The sequence below is a fragment of the Solanum verrucosum genome, unplaced genomic scaffold (genome assembly GCF_900185275.1).
Source record: "Solanum verrucosum unplaced genomic scaffold, falcon-dt-bn FXZP01000125.1, whole genome shotgun sequence".
In the NCBI taxonomy this organism is placed as follows: domain Eukaryota; kingdom Viridiplantae; phylum Streptophyta; class Magnoliopsida; order Solanales; family Solanaceae; genus Solanum; species Solanum verrucosum.
Window position 1 is genome coordinate 2,423,649 of NW_026019923.1, and position 18,973 is coordinate 2,442,621.

General features: G+C 36.8%; 1 protein-coding gene across 1 annotated transcript in view; it reads left to right on the forward strand.

The window, feature by feature from the left end:
- The window catches only part of LOC125824878 (uncharacterized), a 76,650-nt gene that overhangs the window by 19,895 nt on the left and 37,782 nt on the right, over window positions 1–18,973 (forward strand). The window contains exons 7-17 of the mRNA XM_049504225.1: window positions 1,058–1,161; window positions 1,346–1,463; window positions 3,596–3,697; window positions 3,859–4,059; window positions 4,831–4,988; window positions 7,323–7,481; window positions 9,678–9,770; window positions 9,934–10,279; window positions 11,554–11,667; window positions 15,160–15,255; window positions 15,353–15,420. Of these exons, the coding sequence (XP_049360182.1) occupies window positions 1,058–1,161; window positions 1,346–1,463; window positions 3,596–3,697; window positions 3,859–4,059; window positions 4,831–4,988; window positions 7,323–7,481; window positions 9,678–9,770; window positions 9,934–10,279; window positions 11,554–11,667; window positions 15,160–15,255; window positions 15,353–15,420 (1,559 nt within the window). The remainder of the gene's footprint in view (window positions 1–1,057; window positions 1,162–1,345; window positions 1,464–3,595; window positions 3,698–3,858; window positions 4,060–4,830; window positions 4,989–7,322; window positions 7,482–9,677; window positions 9,771–9,933; window positions 10,280–11,553; window positions 11,668–15,159; window positions 15,256–15,352; window positions 15,421–18,973) is intronic.

Below are 18,973 nucleotides of genomic sequence, written 5' to 3' on the forward strand. Positions count from 1 at the left end.
TTTTGTAATTATGGGTGGCTTCACATTTTAAGTGGGCCATTCTTATATCTGTATAAAAAAAGGAACATGTTATCATTCTCAAAACAAATAAATCTCCTTAATAACCTTTCATGATAAGATTTAACGGTGAATAGACCAACTCTGCTCTCATGCAATCTCCATACACCCGATCTATCGATTAGCATATCCTGCCCAAACAGTAACTAAACTGAACTATGAAATTCTTCCAACTCCCAATCCTGTAAATTCCTTCCTCCTGAGCTCAGGACTCAGATCCCAATGAACTCCCCTCCTCATGAGGATGCAAATCATCTGATTATGTCTTGCAAAGTTGTCAATAATCTCTGGAATTTAATGCTCAGTAGGTTTGGTATTTCCTACTTAATGTTCCTTGACTATTATACAACATTTGTAGTGTTGGAACCTGAATTGAAGGAGAATGATTAGCAAACCATATGATATCCTCAAGCAGTTATGTTGAAAGGTTGGAGAGTGGAGGCCGGAGTGAGAAAATCAAAGGGATTTTGCCTTTTACCTTGTTGTGTTTTATAATGATTCTTTGAGCACGAGAACATTGTGAAAGGGGGAAATGGTGGCTGTCTGTGCACTTTCCAGAAATGACAGAAATATAGTTCAGTGCCGCGAAGGTGATAATGTCTTATAATCTGGAGATCTCTGCGGAGACAGATACGGAAACCCTCCGCAGCTGGATGGAGAATATAAGGGGGACCTTTATCCCCTAAAGCTACTCATTAGGGAATACCAGCCAAATTAGTTTGTCTGCCGCCTTCTTTCATAACAGAGCTGTTATAACCTGGTTGCCTATTCACTATGATAGTTAGCAGCTTCAAATGATTGTGACAGGAATAAAGAACATCTACAGTAAACTAGCATTTTTATCCTCTCTTCGGATTGATTCTTTGAATATGTATCCAGCTGCAGTATCTGATCAATTTCTTTGCAATATTTACTTACATTGGCGAACTGTTTACCTTCGTTTGATATTCACCAGCTGTTGAGTTGCCTGGGAATTTAATAATACTCTTTCCATTAACAGCCCCCTACTGGAAATTCTTGGCTTGGGTCATTAATTGGTACTATAATTGGAAATCTCAAGATTTCAATTAGCAATGTCCATGTCAGATATGAGGATTCTGTCAGGTTTGTTTGTGTCAGTTATTGATATCTTTCTAATCTGACTATCTGAGTTTAGTTTCACTATTTCTTTGATTTCATTTTCTCCATCATTTAGCTTTTTAAACTGTGATACTTTGACTTTTTAGCTTCCACTCTTAGCTTGGTCTGCTTCTCTTCTTTTTCATGTTATGGGTGGCCACAAATTTAGCAATCCTGGGCATCCATTTTCTTGTGGGGTTACTCTTGCAAAGCTTGCAGCAGTTACGATGGATGAACAAGGGAATGAAACCTTCGATACTAGTGGTGCTTTGGATAAATTGCGTAAGGTGAGTTTTCTCTCTTTTTTCATGCGAAAGGTTGGTCAAGAAAATTGACTTTCAGGTCAATCAACTGGTGATAACCTGGCTTGAAGGTTAGAGGGAAAAGAAAATATTTGTATATTTTAATTGCGTTGTTATCCATGAACATCCCAATTTTGTGTCTGGTTTGTGATATAGTTATTCCTTTCTTCTTTTTTACAGAGAGGTAAATATCATACTTCCATAAGGATTGTAGCGAGAATTTTTCATGGATTGAAGCAGTTATTTCTTTTTTTGTTTTGAGAAAAGTAACAGTTAGTCTATATTTATCCACAGGTATACTACCTCAAAAGTGTAGTTCCCCTCCAAAAGTGTTGAAGCAGTTATTTTTTCAAATACAGGATTAGATTTATTTCAATTATCTTTGCAATTTTTCGTTGAAGAAGAGAACTTTCAGAGAAGTGGCAATGTTGCTGTCACTCTGCATCAATATGTAGGAGATGCATACATTTTTAAGTACTTAGGAATGACGTAAATCTAAGATCGGATTTTGGGGAGACTTATCTGGTGGGTCGATTCAGTATTTGAATTGCGGGGTGAGCTGCAAACCTTGGGAGAGTGACATATGAGCCTAAGGTGTCCAAGTTTGCTATCTTTAGGGTACTTATTTTTTTTTTGATAAAGTAAAGAAAATTTTATTAACAATGGGCACAAAAAGCACCCGCATACAAAAGTATTAACAAAAAAAAAGAAGACTTTGCAAAATGATATTGTTATCTGCGAACAACACACAATCTTTTATACTTACCAAAACCTCATTGTTACACCAAGGAGAAATAAGGGATAAGAGGCTATTCCTCAAATGACCTAAATACTTCTCTGTTCATCAAAAGCTTTCTCTGTTTCTCTTTCTCCATATGCCCCACATAAGGGCTTAAGGGGCAACATCCCACACCCTGCGTTTTCTCTTCAGTCTAGTAAAAAGGCAGCTATACAATACTTCTCTGACTGTGCCTTGCATCAGCCATTGTAAACCATACCAAGCACAATTTCCACCACAAGCGAGACTCTATCCGACAATGAAAAAGTGATTTTTGGGATACTGAATACTTATATTGCAGTGATTCTATATATCTAAAACATCTCCATTAAAGTAGGGATGTAATGAAAACATGATTATAGAGTGATCTCTGGATAGGGTAGCCTAATCTAAAAGACAATTTCCCTGACCTCCATACCTTATGCCTCCAAAGAGATGTCACAATCTCCTAGATCTGTACTGCTCAAGGTTGGAATCTGGGTTTCAGGAGGGCTTTAAATGATTGGGAGATTGACAAAGTCTCAAACTTATTGCTAAGTCTGCTCTCTTTCACTGGCACCTCCCTCATCTGACAAAGACAGTTCATTATGGAATTTGTGCAACAAAGGCAAATTCACAGTTAAATCAGCATATTGGAACCTGAACACTCAACCATCATTGACAGTTCCGTGGCCTTGGAAACTTATATGGAAGATCAAAATCCTTCTCAAAGTTTCATGCTTTACATGACTGGTTATTAGAGAGCTTGCCTAACTCATGAAGCTCTATAAAGAAGGGGTCTGACAGATTTTCTCAGGGTGTCTGCTATGTGGTCTAGACTCTAGAAGCAGAGACTAATGAACACCTGTTTTTACAATGCAAGCTAACTGCAAATCTGTGGTGCATGTTCTTTTGTATCCTCAGAGTGAGCTGGGCAATACCTAAAACTACTTTTGAGATGCTGAGTACTTGGAAAGGAGTGGGCAGAAGAGGGGAATAGGAGGATTGGTGGCAATACAGTCCAACAAGCATATGGTGGACTGTGTGAAAGAAAGAAACTCAAGGCATTTTGAAGACAGAAGCAATCACATCCAGAAGATCAAGATGAATTGCCTTAGTCTTCTTTACTTTTGGTGTAAACGGGACCTAATGGGGTATATAGAAGATTTAGTAGACTTCTTAGGAGAAGTGTAAAGTTTTGTTTTCAGTTTTTGCTCACCACAATGTCCATTTTGGACTGTGAATCGCCTCGTACTCATTCTTTGGATGATGGGTTTTTGTGATATATGAAATAGTTACCTTAATAAAAAAAAAATGATGGTCATGATTGCTGAACTAAGTGCATTATTTCCTCTTATAGTTGGTGCAACTTGAAAGGCTTGCAATGTACCATGATTCAAACAGCAAGCCATGGAAGTTGGACAAGAAATGGGAGGATCTTACTCCGAAAGAATGGATTGAGGTACGTTCTTATTTTGCCATTTACTTTTTGTTGTCCTGTGACGTGGTTAGGAGGTTTGCAGCAACACCTGTGACTTACATGTTCATCCATTTGATAGGTTTCATGTCCACTTCCATGGTTTTCTCTGTTTATTCCTTTCTAATCCTTTTCTTGCTGCTCAGATATTTGAAGATGGTATTAATGAACCATCAAATAGCAGTAGAAACTTATCTGGATGGGCTGAAGATCGCAACTACTTGGTGTCACCAATTAATGGAGTCCTCAAGTATCATCGTCTGGGAAATCAAGAAAGAAATGATCCTAATGTCCCCTTTGAGATGGCTTCTCTGATCGTCAGTGACGTATCTTTGACAGTTAATGAGGTGCTAGTCCTTCACCTTGTTTTGTTGCCAAATCTTTCTAAATTATTTTTTCATAATTGTTCCATTTTAAGAAATGATTATTGAAATGCAATCCGTCAAAAATATAATGCATTTGGACACGCCTTTACATCATGCACTGCCCTAGCACCTTTACTGTGTTTTGAGGCACCCTATTTATTTTGTTTGTACCATAAACCACAGTGCTCTTCAGTCTTTTTTGTTCACGTTCTTATTCTCTGTCCTCTTCAATCCTTATCTTCTATCATCGATTTATATCAATTCCCTGAACCTTTATCCTATAGCTGACATAAAATTCTTTCTCTGAATCCTGAGTAGTGCTTATTTCCCCTGAGAGGAGAATAAACAAGGTATCCAAGGAAACTGGAGCCTACCTTCTCTAATGCAATGTTCAAGTTGGCTTGGAGGAATCACCCTTAATTTTTTTCTCCTTTTCTTTCACACTCTTGTTTATAAGACCTGCTGTTTCTATGAAGAAAGGTCTGGGGTTTTCTACCTCCGGCCAATCTGAAATTTTACCCGAATAGTGTGTGACTTCATCCCATCAAATTCTTCCCCTTACTTTTGCCTTGCTCTCATGAAACTTCTTATTTGTGTTCTCACTTTAGAATTCTTTCTTTTCTTTTTGTACACTTTCTTTGGTTTGCTTCGTGAAATAGGGAATCTCCACTACCTTCCCAACATCGAATGGACGGTAAAATAATAGAAACAAACATTTATTGTTGTCTGTGCAAATTATGTTAACCATTACAGGTTCAATATCATGACTGGATAAGACTTGTGGAGGTCATTACAAGATATAAGACATACATTGAAGTTTCTCATTTGAGACCAATGGTGCCTGTTTCGGAGGATGCCAGTTCTTGGTGGCGGTATGCTGCTCGTGCAGGATTGCAACAAGAGCAAATGTGGTAAGTGTTTGATGGCCATAAATGATCTTTTTGAGAAAATGATTAGCATCAAAATTGTTGCATGAGTTGTGCTTGAAATAATTACAGAATGATCCAGCTTCACATCAGATCAGCATCGGCTAGTGTGTCATCTAAAGATTCTGTATCACTAATCATTTCCTCTCTACACCAGAAAGAAAGCAAAATATATAGTTGTTTTTTTATTATCTGCATAGAGCTGGCTGCACCTTCAAGGCATCTTGCATTTCTCTTTTTCCAAATAGTCCACAACATAATGGCTGGTTTAGTTCTCCACCATTTCTGTTGTTCTTTTGGCTTGTCCCTTGTATGCCAGTTTTTTCTCAAATCAGTTGTATCTTCAGGCATTGTACATTTATTTCCAGCATATTGAGAAATGATTTTCATAATTGTGAAATAGTATGGAATCCAAGAACAAGTGATTAATGGTTTCTGGATTTGTTCCACAGAGATGGCTTACAGGGTTGAAAATCTCTTTTCGGGAGGTCTTGTGTCAAGCATGTTTTTCTTATAACTAGCCACAAAAAATATGTCTTTATTGGTGATTGTGATCTCCGTATGTTCTCCCAAGGCCATGAGTTAAGGTGTGGGTGGGATTTCGAGGGTGTTTGGATTGGCTTATTTTAAGTAGCTTCTCTTTTTATTTTTGGAGGTGTTTGGGAAAGACAAAAAGTGCTTTTAAGCATCTACGTTTAGGTCAAAAAAGTTCAAAAATAAGCTAAAAGCCAAAAGTTGGATATGACTAACTTATGGCTTTAAACTTTTAGTTTTTAACTTTTAAGCTACTTAAAAAATACCAATCCAAACACCCCCTTCATCTTGTAAAGTAAACAATCGAGATGAGACAGTTATAGATATTGACCCTCAGGCCTCGACTGGTAGACCTCTTATATTTCTGTGTCCTAATATAGCATCAAAAAAATAAAATCGACAGCTCTACAGATTGTTACCATGTCCTCCTTGCCTACCCTCATACCATTTATGCCCCCAATGCCTGCTTGAGCAACCTTTATTCAAATGCTTTCTCCAGCTTGCTGTATTTTGATTCTTTACTTGGATACTATAATCAAACAGTTCTTTTGCTGTTTCGCATATGCCATGTGATGCTCCTGATGATACCTGCTGAAGGAAAGTCAATTTTTGGTTTTAGGAAGGAATCTGAATGTTTTTCTTTTATCAAAAAATCCCTTTAACGAAAATCATGGTAGTTAGGTTGAAGAAAAAGACAAGCAGGGTGTCGAGTTGTGTCAGCGAACTTTTGAGAATGGTAACAGAGTAATGGACTTAAGTAAAGGAAATGACATGGACAAGGAGGTGAAATCAAAGGGTAGACTACTCATTCATAAGGATGGGTTAGTGCTTATTGGAATTTCAACATTAGTCTTTTACAATAGTTGAGAACTCTTCCTTTACCAATATGGGAAAAAATACAAAGCGTGTAATTGATCAGAGGAATTGAGTTCCATCGGAGGGTGATAACACAAACTGTCACTTGAATTGTTGACATTTTGTAAGAGAAGAGAAGGCATGCTGAGATAAATAGATGACTAGTATACAGATTTCTGTAGCCTTTCTGGTGATAGTTAGACCAGTCGTCTGCTAGTTTGATTTATTGCATAGACAAATGTTAATTGGAGGATCAGGAGAGTGGAAGGAAAACGAGAGCAGATAGGTACACAACACCACTCTGCCATATCTTTGGATAGTTTGGAGTAGGAAAAAAAATAAAAAAAGATTTTGTTAATATAAAGGGGGGTATGGGGACGGTGGAGTATGAAGAGATCTCTTTTGTAGTTTTGTTTGAATTATACTTTTGGCACAATGGAAGAAAAAGATCCATATAGGTAGTAGCTACTAATTGAGGTTAGATTGTAGACTTGTTATGTAACTTTTATTATTATTATATATATATATATATAATTATTTATTTTTTAACGTATTTTTCACTTTCATTTTATTTAGTATGATGATGATAGGATATGAAATGAAGATTCATATCGCCGACCCCAACTTGTTTGGGAGTGAGGCATAGTTATTGTTGTATACTTTTGGCTTAATGAGAATTATTTTTCAAATATAAATGATAAAAAGGGTATGATAGGAAGCCAAGGACCCTATATACGTTTGACACCACATTGATTTTATCTAATGATTATTGAGGTAAATTCGTGATTCCTCAATCAAGATTGGTGAAAGCTTTTTAAACATTTTGAAGGCACTTTATCTTTGCTTAGATTTCCTGTCTTAAATGAATTATGTCAATCTGTTGTATATATTTTTCACGTTTCTTTGATCAAAGTTTGTGCATTTTTGCAGCTATAGGTTCTCTTGGGACCAAATTCAAGCCCTATGTCGTCTTCGTCGGCGTTATGTACAGCTATATTCTGATTCATTGCAACAGCTGCCAAACGTTAATAGCTCAGAGATCAGAAGCATTGAGAAAGATCTTGATCCTAAGGTTATTTTACTGTGGAGGTAGGTTGCATAATTTTTCTTCCTATTACCGGCACATTTTAAACATTTTTTATGTTTTTTGATATTGGAATAGCTGGGGGATTAACTTCCTTCTTTTTGACTTTTATTAGTGCTCTCCTTTCTCTTTCTGTAAAATTCTCACTAAGCTGATAGGGGTCTCTTAGCTTGTACCACAATGTTTCTTTGTTTTGTTTTCTCTTTTTCCATATTTTGGGGGTTCAAATAAAGGTTTTAATTTTTCAGCAAAAAGAATGGAAATCCACGTACATATGTATACACAGTCATAACAAAACTTCAAACAAAAACATAAATCTCTGAAAAAAACAATTAGCCATTACATTTCTTGGAATCTCATACAAGCTCCAAAAATGTATGGAAAACATAAAGTCCTCAACTTTGCACGAAAGAGCGGTCACTTTGCCAAAGACACTCTCCCAAAGTGACAGCTAAATATAGATACCTTCCTCACAAGGTTCCTCTATGGAGACGAACTATGATGGGAGTAAATGGCTTTTCAACAATATCGGCTCATGATTGGAAATGGAAATCGCAAACGTTCAGCTCAATGTCGTGCAGGGAGTTTGTTCCTGCTTCAGTAGTGAATATTAAGACGGAAATAGTGGATTTACATGTTAAGGATATTTATGAAACATATTGGGATATATTATTTAGGAGGCATAGTCCAGTTCGAAAACGTGAAAAGTGAAGTATCTTCTTCATAAAATATGTTAGTGTCGAGTTGATCTGTGGTTTCTCTGCCTATTTGTTTTCTTTGGTGGACTCAAATCAACTGCTTGCTGTTGCATTAGGAGAATAAGCTACGCAGACGGAATTCAGGGTGCATGTAGACAATAGGCTTAGCAGATGGAATCAAATATTTATGTAGCTTTACCAAGCCAATTTGGCCACAATTTGATCGAAAGCATTGACATACATGAACCTACATAAGAAAATTAACTTTGCCGTGAGCATCCAATCTCTTCAAGCATCAAACTACATTAAAATGTCAAAGCAGTATGCCCCTTGTAATGGAGAGGGCCAGTGACAAAATCTTTCTTTGTGAAGTCCTATTATATTTGCTTGATTAATGAGTAAGATGTCCAACTCAGATAGCGAGATCTTGGGAGATGGGTGCTCTCCAAAAGTAGCTTTATTTGCTAGGTGTGTTGCATGTGATGCTATTCTCGCAATGCACAATTTAAGGAGGGGATATGTGGTGCGATTCAGTACAAAAGATTAAGCTAAATTGTATTTTGTTATTTTGCTTTTGGTGTACTAAATTGTACTCTGGGGATATAGACTCAATCCTAGATGTGCTAGATACCATTTAAGTTTGATTTACTTTTGACATACTCTGTATCTTATCTCACTCTTGTAAATATGGGTTTTTCAGTACTACCTAAGTACTAGCTGAATACAAAATGTTACCTGATTCAAAAAAGGTATGTGGTGTTGCAAGCAAAAGAAGGCGGTGAGGACAAATGCCATTTGTTCCTTCACTGTGTGTTCATGTTGGAATTAAGGAATGCTATACCCGTTGTTTAACATTTCTTGAGGAATTCCTGGAATAGTGACAGAGACTGTAGCAACTTGGAGGTTGGACAAAAAGGGGCGAGGAAAAAAAGTTTGGTGACTAGCACATTTGTGCATGTATTGGATGATTTGGAGATAGGAATAGAAGAGTGGTTGAAGGAGTTGAAAAGCTGGCGTAAAAAATTATCCTTGTGTTTCGTATGAAAAAAAGTTTTCTACTTTTTTTTTTAGATAGTTGGATATATGTATTGGAGTTCCGTTCTGAACATTATGGAGTATAGTGGTTGACAGTAGTTATGAGAAGAAACAAACAGGTCTCCTTTCTTATCCTAGAGTTGTGTATCGGGATCTCAAACATGAGTTTTGTTAAGATATATTGTGAAATTGCAACCCAACATAAAAGAAGCGTGCTTATTTATACTAGAGGATTTCTTAAAATGGAATTTTGGTGTCAATGGGGATATCCCTTCATTTGCAAATCTTTGCCTTTTGATATATAACCCTAGAATCAGTTCTCAGCCTCCTAAATCCTTGTCTTCTTTCAGCCCTCTTGTATTTGCCATACTGTTATATCTTCGAATGCCCTGAAACTTCATGTAATTTCTAGATTGTATTCACTTCAATTAGTGATAAGGTTTTCTAATTTGGTGGATTGTCTTCTAGGTTTCTTGCTCATGCAAAGGTTGAATCTTTGAAATCAAAGGAAGCAGCTGAACAAAGAATGCTTAGAAAGAGAAGCTGGTTTTCTTTTACATGGTTGGTCTTAAACTACGTCCTTTGATCTGTTCACAAACAATTTTGTATTTTATCGTGAACTGTTCTGAAATTCCTTATTTCTTGCTCTTTGTGTCTGATCTTTTCCTGATGTTTATCTTTAGTTATCTTTCACACATTTAGATTTTTTTGCTCGTTACTTTAGGAGTACAGATACTGCAGATGTGTCTGCGGGGGACACTTCTGAAGAAGCTAATACACTGGAGGACCAATTGACTCGGGAGGAATGGCAAGCAATCAATAAATTACTTAGTTACCAGCCAGATGAGGAATTGGCACTGCAGCATGGAAAGGAAAATATGATCCACTATTTGTTAAATGTTTCTATCAGTAGGGCAGCTGCAAGGATAATTGATATAGATCAGATAGAGATCGTTGGCGGTAGATTTGAAAATCTTTGTGTGTCCACAAAGCTAAAGCATCGAAACTCCCATTGCGATCTGACACTGAAATTTTACGGATTGTACGCTCCTGAGGGTTCCCTTGCCCAGGTCTGCCTTTTAAAATGTCATCTTTAATTAACTGAATATGTGAATCTAAAAGTACAGCATAATGTGTCTGTATAGCCTTTTAGTTGGGTCTCCTGTTCGAGTCATGACGCGATTAGAATGTTTCGTTAGATCCTGTGGCTGGTGCTATCTCTGATTAAACCTGGTGATATTTGGTACTTAAGTTCCTTTTCCAATCCCCTATCCGTCGTTCACTTGTTATTTAGGTTCCTTTGCCAATCCTCTATTGTGATTTTTTCTCTTTATTATGTTTATTAATGTCAGAGATTCTATAGTTGGTGTTATAAAGTTTTGCAAAAAGAAGTTAACCTTTTGCATATATAATCCTTGATATTTTTTTCCAACGGTGGTGTATGGCTAGCTTGCATGCTCCTTGATTAATCCACCATTTATCTGCTATCTTTGATCAAGACATACACTTGGGCACACTCTCCACCAAGGCTTGATGCAGAGATGGAAAAAATTACCTATTATTTTTTTTATCACTGTTGGGATTCGAACTATGATCCGGTGCTAGAATCATGGCTTAACTTGAGCATAAAATTGCACTTGCACATCTTATGGTGTGTGTGTTTTAGAGCTTCCATGTTTGATTTAAAATATGTAGGATTAGTTCTTTAATGTAGTAATGTTAGCATGGAAATATATTCTTGTTCTTGGTTATGCATTTTCTTGTTTTTGGGATTCAGCTAGGCGTATTGGAAAAGGAGAAATAGATACACTTCGATTGAAATGAAATTCATCATTTTCTTATTCCATGAACCTGAGGAAAGTTTTTTTAATATGTTCTTGCTCTGTAAACTCAGTTATCATTAGTGATTGTACTGCAGACAGAGTGCTGTCAGTAATTTGCTCCCAAACAGAGGCAACTCCATTGAAGTAACCTTGTGTTGATTCTATTACCTAAATGATCTGAAATTATATGATTTAATTCTGTGGAACAGCGCCAAAAACACAAGAAAATGAAGCAAACAAATCCTCATAATTTAGCACATTTCATCACAGGAATGCACCAGCAGTAAATGTTCCAATGTAATTGCTCTTTTTCTGCTAAAATAAGTTAATAATGATAAATTCCGTGAGTATTAAATCAATTGGGATGTCCCCATTTGAGCACGACCTAACCTGAATAGTAGGGTGGAATGGATATGATTATATAGCTGACACCAACTAATTTAGAATTGGTGCATAGTTGATATATTTGTTTTTTGCTATACATATGAGCAGTTGTGATTAGTGGACGTATTTGTTTGCAGAGTGTCGTTAGTGAGCAGAAGGTGAATGCTCTAGAAGCTAGTTTCATACAAGCACCTTCAGGGGAAAATGTTGACTGGCGTCTATCTGCAAGAATCTCTTCTTGCGATGTTACGGTATTGGGTTACGCTTTCGTTTCCTGCCTGTTTGTTCAGATGCATGTGAAAGTTTCTGTTGATTTTGTATTGTCTTTGTCAAAAATAACTTTGCAAGTTAGAAGATCTTGAAATGTTGGCATATAGGTAACTTAATTCCATGTAATTTAGCATTTGTTATTCAATCCAATATATTTGAACTTGTGAGATTTCATTCTCAGAGTTTAATTAATTGATATGGTTTGAATTTATGGTTCCTTCTTATATATTGACCTCACCCTGGAATTACTGGATGCTGCTGATGGTAAAGGCTATGTGATTTTAAATGAAATTTTCATTTTTGGTGATAACTGACATGTGATCAAGATTTCATTTGATTGGATGTGGGTTAAAAAGAGCATGAATCTTGTAGGATTCCTGTTTGGGTTGTTTTACTGTAACATACTATATTATTCTGATGCTTGAACGTTTTCCTCTTAATGAATTCATTGTGTCTAGAAAAAGAAGAATGGATAAGGATATAGATGTTGATGTCAGCCCCTCCTCGCTTTTATTAGTGTGTTCTTATTTGTTCGTCTTGGTATTTGAGGCAGCAGGGACTTGTGATTGTTTGACACCCCAGTTGAGAACTTTCTTAGCCACTATATTGCTTTATGTTTTGTTGGTCATGGTCTACTGTTGACTGTATCAGCCTCCCTCAATGCGCTTTACTTCATCTTATTGTTTTGATAAACTTAGTTTTATCAATGTAATATTAAAATTTCTGTATACGGGATGTACCACACTATACACCTTATCTGGAATTGTACTAGATGATTAACAACCTTTGCCTACCCCCAAGAACGACATACCCAATGTAATCCCACAAGTGGGGTCTGTGTAGGGTAGGGAGGGTGGGCTGTACACAGACCTTACCCCAACCTTAGGAGGTAAAGAGGCTGTTTCCGAGAGACTGCTAACCCCATACTATGAAATTCCAGCTAGTGTATATATGTATTTCTTTTTCTCAAGTTTCTGCCTTACGATAGCTTAGCATGCTAATGCAAAGAAGCTGATATGCTCGGTATTTTTGGAATCCACACTGAGAGGTAAGAGAAGTCTGTCTTAGTAATTGTTGGATGGATGATCATTCAGATCAATCTTTGTCATTTCCGTTTTGAATTGTAATTTATAGTTGTTCATAATCAAGATATTTAACCCTCAGGGGTTGGCCTGCTGGCAATTGACTTGAGCCTTGGGGTTTGCTGGCAATTGACTTGAGCCTGCTGGCAATTGACTTGAGCCTTGGGGTTGGCCTGCTGGCAATTGACTGCTGCAAACAATTTTTGAGGGCCATCGGACTGGGTAAAAACCTGAATTAACCGTGGTGCACTTGCGGGAAACTCTTTGCCGAGGGCCTGTGCACCCCCGGGATTAGTCGGGGCTCAAAGAGACTCGGACACCCGGTGCAAATCAAAATAAAATAAAATAATCAAGATATTTAATTTGTAGATGAACCCAAGTAAGTTGTGAAGTTCTTCCATCTCAAACCTTTAAATTTCTTCTGAGTTTTGTGGTTGCACAGAACTCTTCCTTCCTACACCCTGCATGTGGACCATTGGTTTCTTCTTCTGGCAAGAAATACCAAGTATGGCAAGAAATACATTGCATTAGGAGCTATCTCCGCAGAACCTCTGTCTCCAAAGGCTGACTCTAATGTCATCTCCTTTATACTAGACATGTCTGTAACAATTATCCCACATTTTCATGATGCTTCTCCACAAAAGGCTACTCCATATGGTCCGGGTATCTGGTTTCCTCCAGCTTCTTTGTTGTGCCCCAATCATGTCAATGATGATATTCTCCATAAAGAGTCATTAGTCCTCCAAGCAAAGTCTCCAAATCCATTTGTTCGCCAAGGCACTATTGCAAACCTTTGTTCCATGAACCCAACCCCTTTATGAGCGATTTTACTACATTCCAGTTTATGAGATGGTATTTCTTCGCCTCCTCTTTCACCCAATAGAAGTTCTTCAATTTTTCCGCCACATTAGCTGGTATAGTCATAAATGATATAACGAGTCGGTAAAGAGTCTAGATAATTTACTCTTAATCATATTTCATTTCCCCCTTCCTATAAATCTCTTTGGTCATTTTGTTAGGGTTTTCTCTATTCTATTGTTAGTTTCTGTAATCTGTACTGGAGAATCTTTTAGGATTGCACCCAGCTGTAAGTAATCTTAAGTTGTAGGAAGCAATCCTCATTATACCTAACGACACCAGTAATCTGTTTTATGTTCTCCCTCTTCTCCGTTGTATAATCTCATACTTCTACAAACTTACCTTCTCAAAACAAACTTACCTTCTATAAAGAAATGGATCTTGGGCTTAACTTAACCTCAAAAGCTAACTCATCGGGTGAGGATTGTCCAAGTCCATATTAAGAGACAACATCTCCCATCCCTAGTTGATGTGGGACACCTAGCCGATGTGGGACACTCAATACCCCCTATCATGGCCATGGCTGGACTTCTGGTGCGTGGACCATTTTAATATGGGGGTCAAACATTAAGAAATTGATTTTGGGCCTAACTCAACCTTTATAGCTAGCTCATGGTATGAAGATTGTCCATGTCCATATAAGGAGACCAAATATCTCTCATCCCTAGTTGATGTGGGACACTTGACACCTTCATATACTATAATATCATGTATCTCAACTACTGAATTTGAACCACCTATGCATTACAGTTGACTAGTTTTTTCATCTTATATGGAACCTTTTTTGGAATTTATACTATTTGTCTGAACTGTTAACCTAGTTAAGCATGGCTCTTAAAATGATGAAGTAATCTTAACATAGTAAAACATATAGTGGAAGTGCTATGAAAATTATGATATAATATCTCTCGTAAATTAACTGGGAGCTTGTCTATTCTTTGTATGTGACTGGTATCCCCATGGGTGCCTTTTCTTTTGAATTTACTTCTGTTTATCATTAAGAATTGATTGGTTGGAAAGAAAGGAATTTTAGTTTTGCATTAGTATTTGTATGGACAGTGGAGCAGATAGTGTGAACAAACTGTATATGATGTATCTCTTTGTCCCCTTTGTTAAGCTGATTTTCTTCCCTGTCATGTGTCAGATTGTGACATACAAGTCCCAAGAAAAATAACATGCATAAAAATAACAATTATTGTTGGGTTCCATGTCGAATTTACAATTTTGCATATGCATTGTATTGGTTCTCATGTCAAGGTTATTGTTTATCTTATTTTGTGTTTTTGGGCATTGCATTGGAGGGGAGCCTTGGAGCAAGTTGTCTCTGTGTGACCTATAAGTCACAGGTTCGAGCTGTGGAAGCAACCACTAATGCTTGCATTAGGGTAGGCTGTCTACATCATACCCCTTGGGATGCGGCCCTTCCCCGGACCCTGCTAACGCGGGATGCTTTTTGAACCGGGTTGTCTTCCGGTCATTGCATGTGAATATTAAACGAATCTACATCACTCATCTTTCAAAATTACTTGACAGGTTTTCAGGGAAACATATGACCGGTTTTTAGAATTTATGAAAAGGAGCAATGCTGTTAGCCCTACTGTAGCATTAGAAACTGCAACTGTGTTACAGGTGATCTTTTATGAATATCCAGTATATTATTTTACTTCCATGTAATGTAGCATTTTGTGAATGAAGCTAATGTTTTTATAATTAATGGCTAATGCAGAAAAATATTGAAAAAATGACTCGCAGAGCTCAGGAGCAATTTCAGATGGTACTCAAGAAGCAAAGCAGGTTGGTTAATTTGCTCTATGATTTTCCATATTTTCCTTGTTCTAACGTAGAAGGTGTAGTGCCTAATGCACAAGGGCTATATATTATTCTTTTTTGCATTTAACATACTATTGTGATAGGGTGTAAAAGCATACCCTAGAACATATATGTTTCCTGGCAAAAGTAGTTGGCGGCATAAGCCTTCTTATGATGTCTGTGGTCTGAATAATTATGTGTGTCTCGGAACAAGCCTTGTGTATGAATTCGAGAAGTTTTGAGTTACTTTATGTGTTGCTCTTTATTTTTAATTTTTTTTTTTCCTTTAAGTGATGGGAAAGTTTAGAACAGCTAACAATATTTTATGGGTGTGAATGTTCGTTCTTAAGGCTTCAACACATCCAGTAGAAGAAACCATGAATGTTAACTGTTCTGCTGTTATACAACATTGGACAAATCTAATGTTCACATTATAGCACACATAAAGGAGAATGAAATGCCTCAGATTGTTTAAACATGTCTTACTAGACCTTCGTGTGGTTTGGTCCATAGGTGTGACGAAATGATGATTGAGGGTGGTGATAATTGATGAGAAGACCTAAAATCATATGGTGAAAAGATGTCTTTGACAACTTAAATATTTTGAAATCAATGTGAAACTTAGTCAAGAATGGAAAAGCAAAGGATTCCAATATCAACTAGGCGTTGTTGTTATTGTTGCCACTCTTCCATTAGGCCGGCCATTGGTTATTAGGAACATTTTTAGTTTCAAGAGTTTTATATCCGCACAAAGATAACTGGAATTTTGAGAATTCCTATTTTGGAGAATGTCTAATTTGTTTTTAAAGGCAAATTATTTTGGGATCATTAGGTTCACATACTAGTTGTGAAGATTTTATCCAGTGGTTGCATACTTTATATTGGGTGAATAATGATGTGGGATTGTTATGAGGTGAATAGTATTGTAGGGATTGTTATTGTTGAATATTGACTCAAGGAATGTCATGCTAGTATTAAGTGAAATACAACAACAACGCCGACATACCTAGTATAGTTTTACACGTGGGTACTTAACTTTCGAGAGATGTCCCTTCGTACGAAACTAACATTCTAAAATCTTAAGAGGTTTGTGATGTAGTTAGGGATCTATGACAACCAAGCAAATAGTGGCTGATAATTTGGTTATTTGGATTAACCTAACATGGGACTGATCCACGAAACAATTATCACAACCAGGTATAATTTGGTTATTAGCTGAGGTGTAATTCATAATAAGTGATCAATCAACAAACGCCCACCTTGGATCAACATTTTTTCAAATTTTTTTCCCCATTTTTTTTTTTTGAAACTGGTAACTTTGTGTCTATTGATAGAAACAGATCAGTACATGGGCTGTACTAGGGAAAAATGTATCAACCCTATTTCCCCATTTTTTGGAGAGACACTCCATTGACAGGGAAAAATGTACAATTGAAGAAGTTTCATGTGGTTTCCAAAACATGCTTCCATGTGGTGGTGGTTGGTAGGTAATATGTGGTAGTTGGGTGATGGGAATAGGGTTGAATATGTGGTGAAAAGTGGTGGGTCATATAGGGGTTGAAGAGCCTTGACGAACTCCACTTGTGTGGCCGTAATAGTGAGGGCGAGGAGTGGAGAAAGTTTCCCTACTTCTCTCCTCATGGCTCTCCATTCGAGTATCCAATCGATCCATCCGCTCATCCATTCGAGTTGATAAGGCGGTGATCATGGTCTTCATTTCGAGTAAAATGGATTCCCCGATGGTAACCCGATTAGCCTCTTCATGGTTCTCCATGGTACCTATGGAAGACACACAATCACAGCAAGCAAACGCGTGAAGTTAGTCAAAACAAAAGCTCACAAGCACTCAAGAAATCTCACCTTTATTTGCCTCACAAATTGCCTCGGTCAGTGGTTGTATCTTGTTTAGTTCCGATGAGTTGCAAGGTTCCAATCTCTACTTGAGGTCAAGAATGGATTCTTGTTGACTAAAGAAAGAATGCGCAAGAGCTAAGGGATGGGACCCAAGAACTTTCAACGAAAAATAAGCAAGAAAATTGAAGGAAAAAAAAAATTGGACAAAAAAAGTCGGCTCAAGAACTAAGTAACAATAAGTAGAAGAAATTACTTGTTGTTATTTAGTTGTAGGAATCAGAGAAATGAGATGAAGAACTAGTTAACAAGTAATTAAAATCAACAATTAGATGTTAAGTAGTGGAGAAATTGGAATAGAAATGAGTGTAGAAGAAGAACTAGAAAGCCTTGATACTTGGAAAAAATTTGGGTCCAAGAATTTCCCATACTTAGTTTTTTTGAGGAGTCCCAAGATCTGCAGTTTTTTTGGTCTCTGAAGTTTAACCAACACGGGGGCACGTGGGACCAAAAGTTTTTTTTTTTCAACTGATTTCCATTTGTGGACCTAACAAACACTTTTTGGCAAAAATAAATTCGTAACTTGAATCAAATATACCATTGTTGTCTTCCACTTCTTCAAAAATACATGAATGTCTTCAAGAACAAACCCTAATTCAAATATTCACCAAATCATCCCAAATTTGAGAAGTAGTTCCTCCTCGACCTAGAGAACAAACTTCAAATCTGTTCAAGCTCAATTGCAACCGAAATCAACAAGTCCCATTTGAATTTTTTTCAAAGATTCAAGGATTCAATCTTCTTTAATGGTAGAATATTCTATACAACTCGAAATGACATGAAACTTGAAATATAGACTCAAAAGATACTAGGGAACAAGAATCTAGTGTCACAAACAAGAAATTAAATAAGAAAAAAATTGTTTTTTTTTTTTGTGAAAATATCAAATTCCCAAGACTAGATTTGTAAAAACAAATCTAATCCAAGCTCTTGATACCAATTGATACAATTCTAAGGACAAGACTAAGAATAAAAAGAATAAATTAAAAGAAGAAAAAATAAGATAGGAGGGTAGACACAAGAAAGGAATCAAAGACAACCAATTCAATATTGAAATGACCTCCTTTGAATATCCATTCAAACACATAACCTATTAGAAAGACCTCAAGGGAATTAGAATTCCCAAGCAACCCTTCTTTCTAATCTTCAACAAAACCAAAAGCTTCAAGCAAGCACTCAAATCTCTCAAGGAGTAATAATTTTTAGGTTTGATAGTAATTTACCTTCCAAAATAATAAGAATTACTACTTATACAAGATAGCAAAAGGAAGATACTAACTATTACAATTTTACCCTTAAATGAAATAAGGGCCTTGTTTGGTTGTCTTCCTTTGGGATGAATTCATGAAAATACATATAGTAGCATGGCCAACTTGTTCTTTCTCCTTTCTTTTATCATCCCAAGCTATAATAAATACATAGAATCCTCGGTATGGCTCCATAATGCACTCAAGTGCATCTCTCTTCATTAATAAGCCTCGTAACACTTGGAGGTCACATGCTTGGCTCCTTGTGAAAGGCCTTGAGGCACCTTGGGTTGCATCAGGACACCTTCAAGGGGATTTTAGTTTTCCAGATTAATTTCATTGAGATCAATTTGTGTGTTACTGTTTGAACCACACATTTC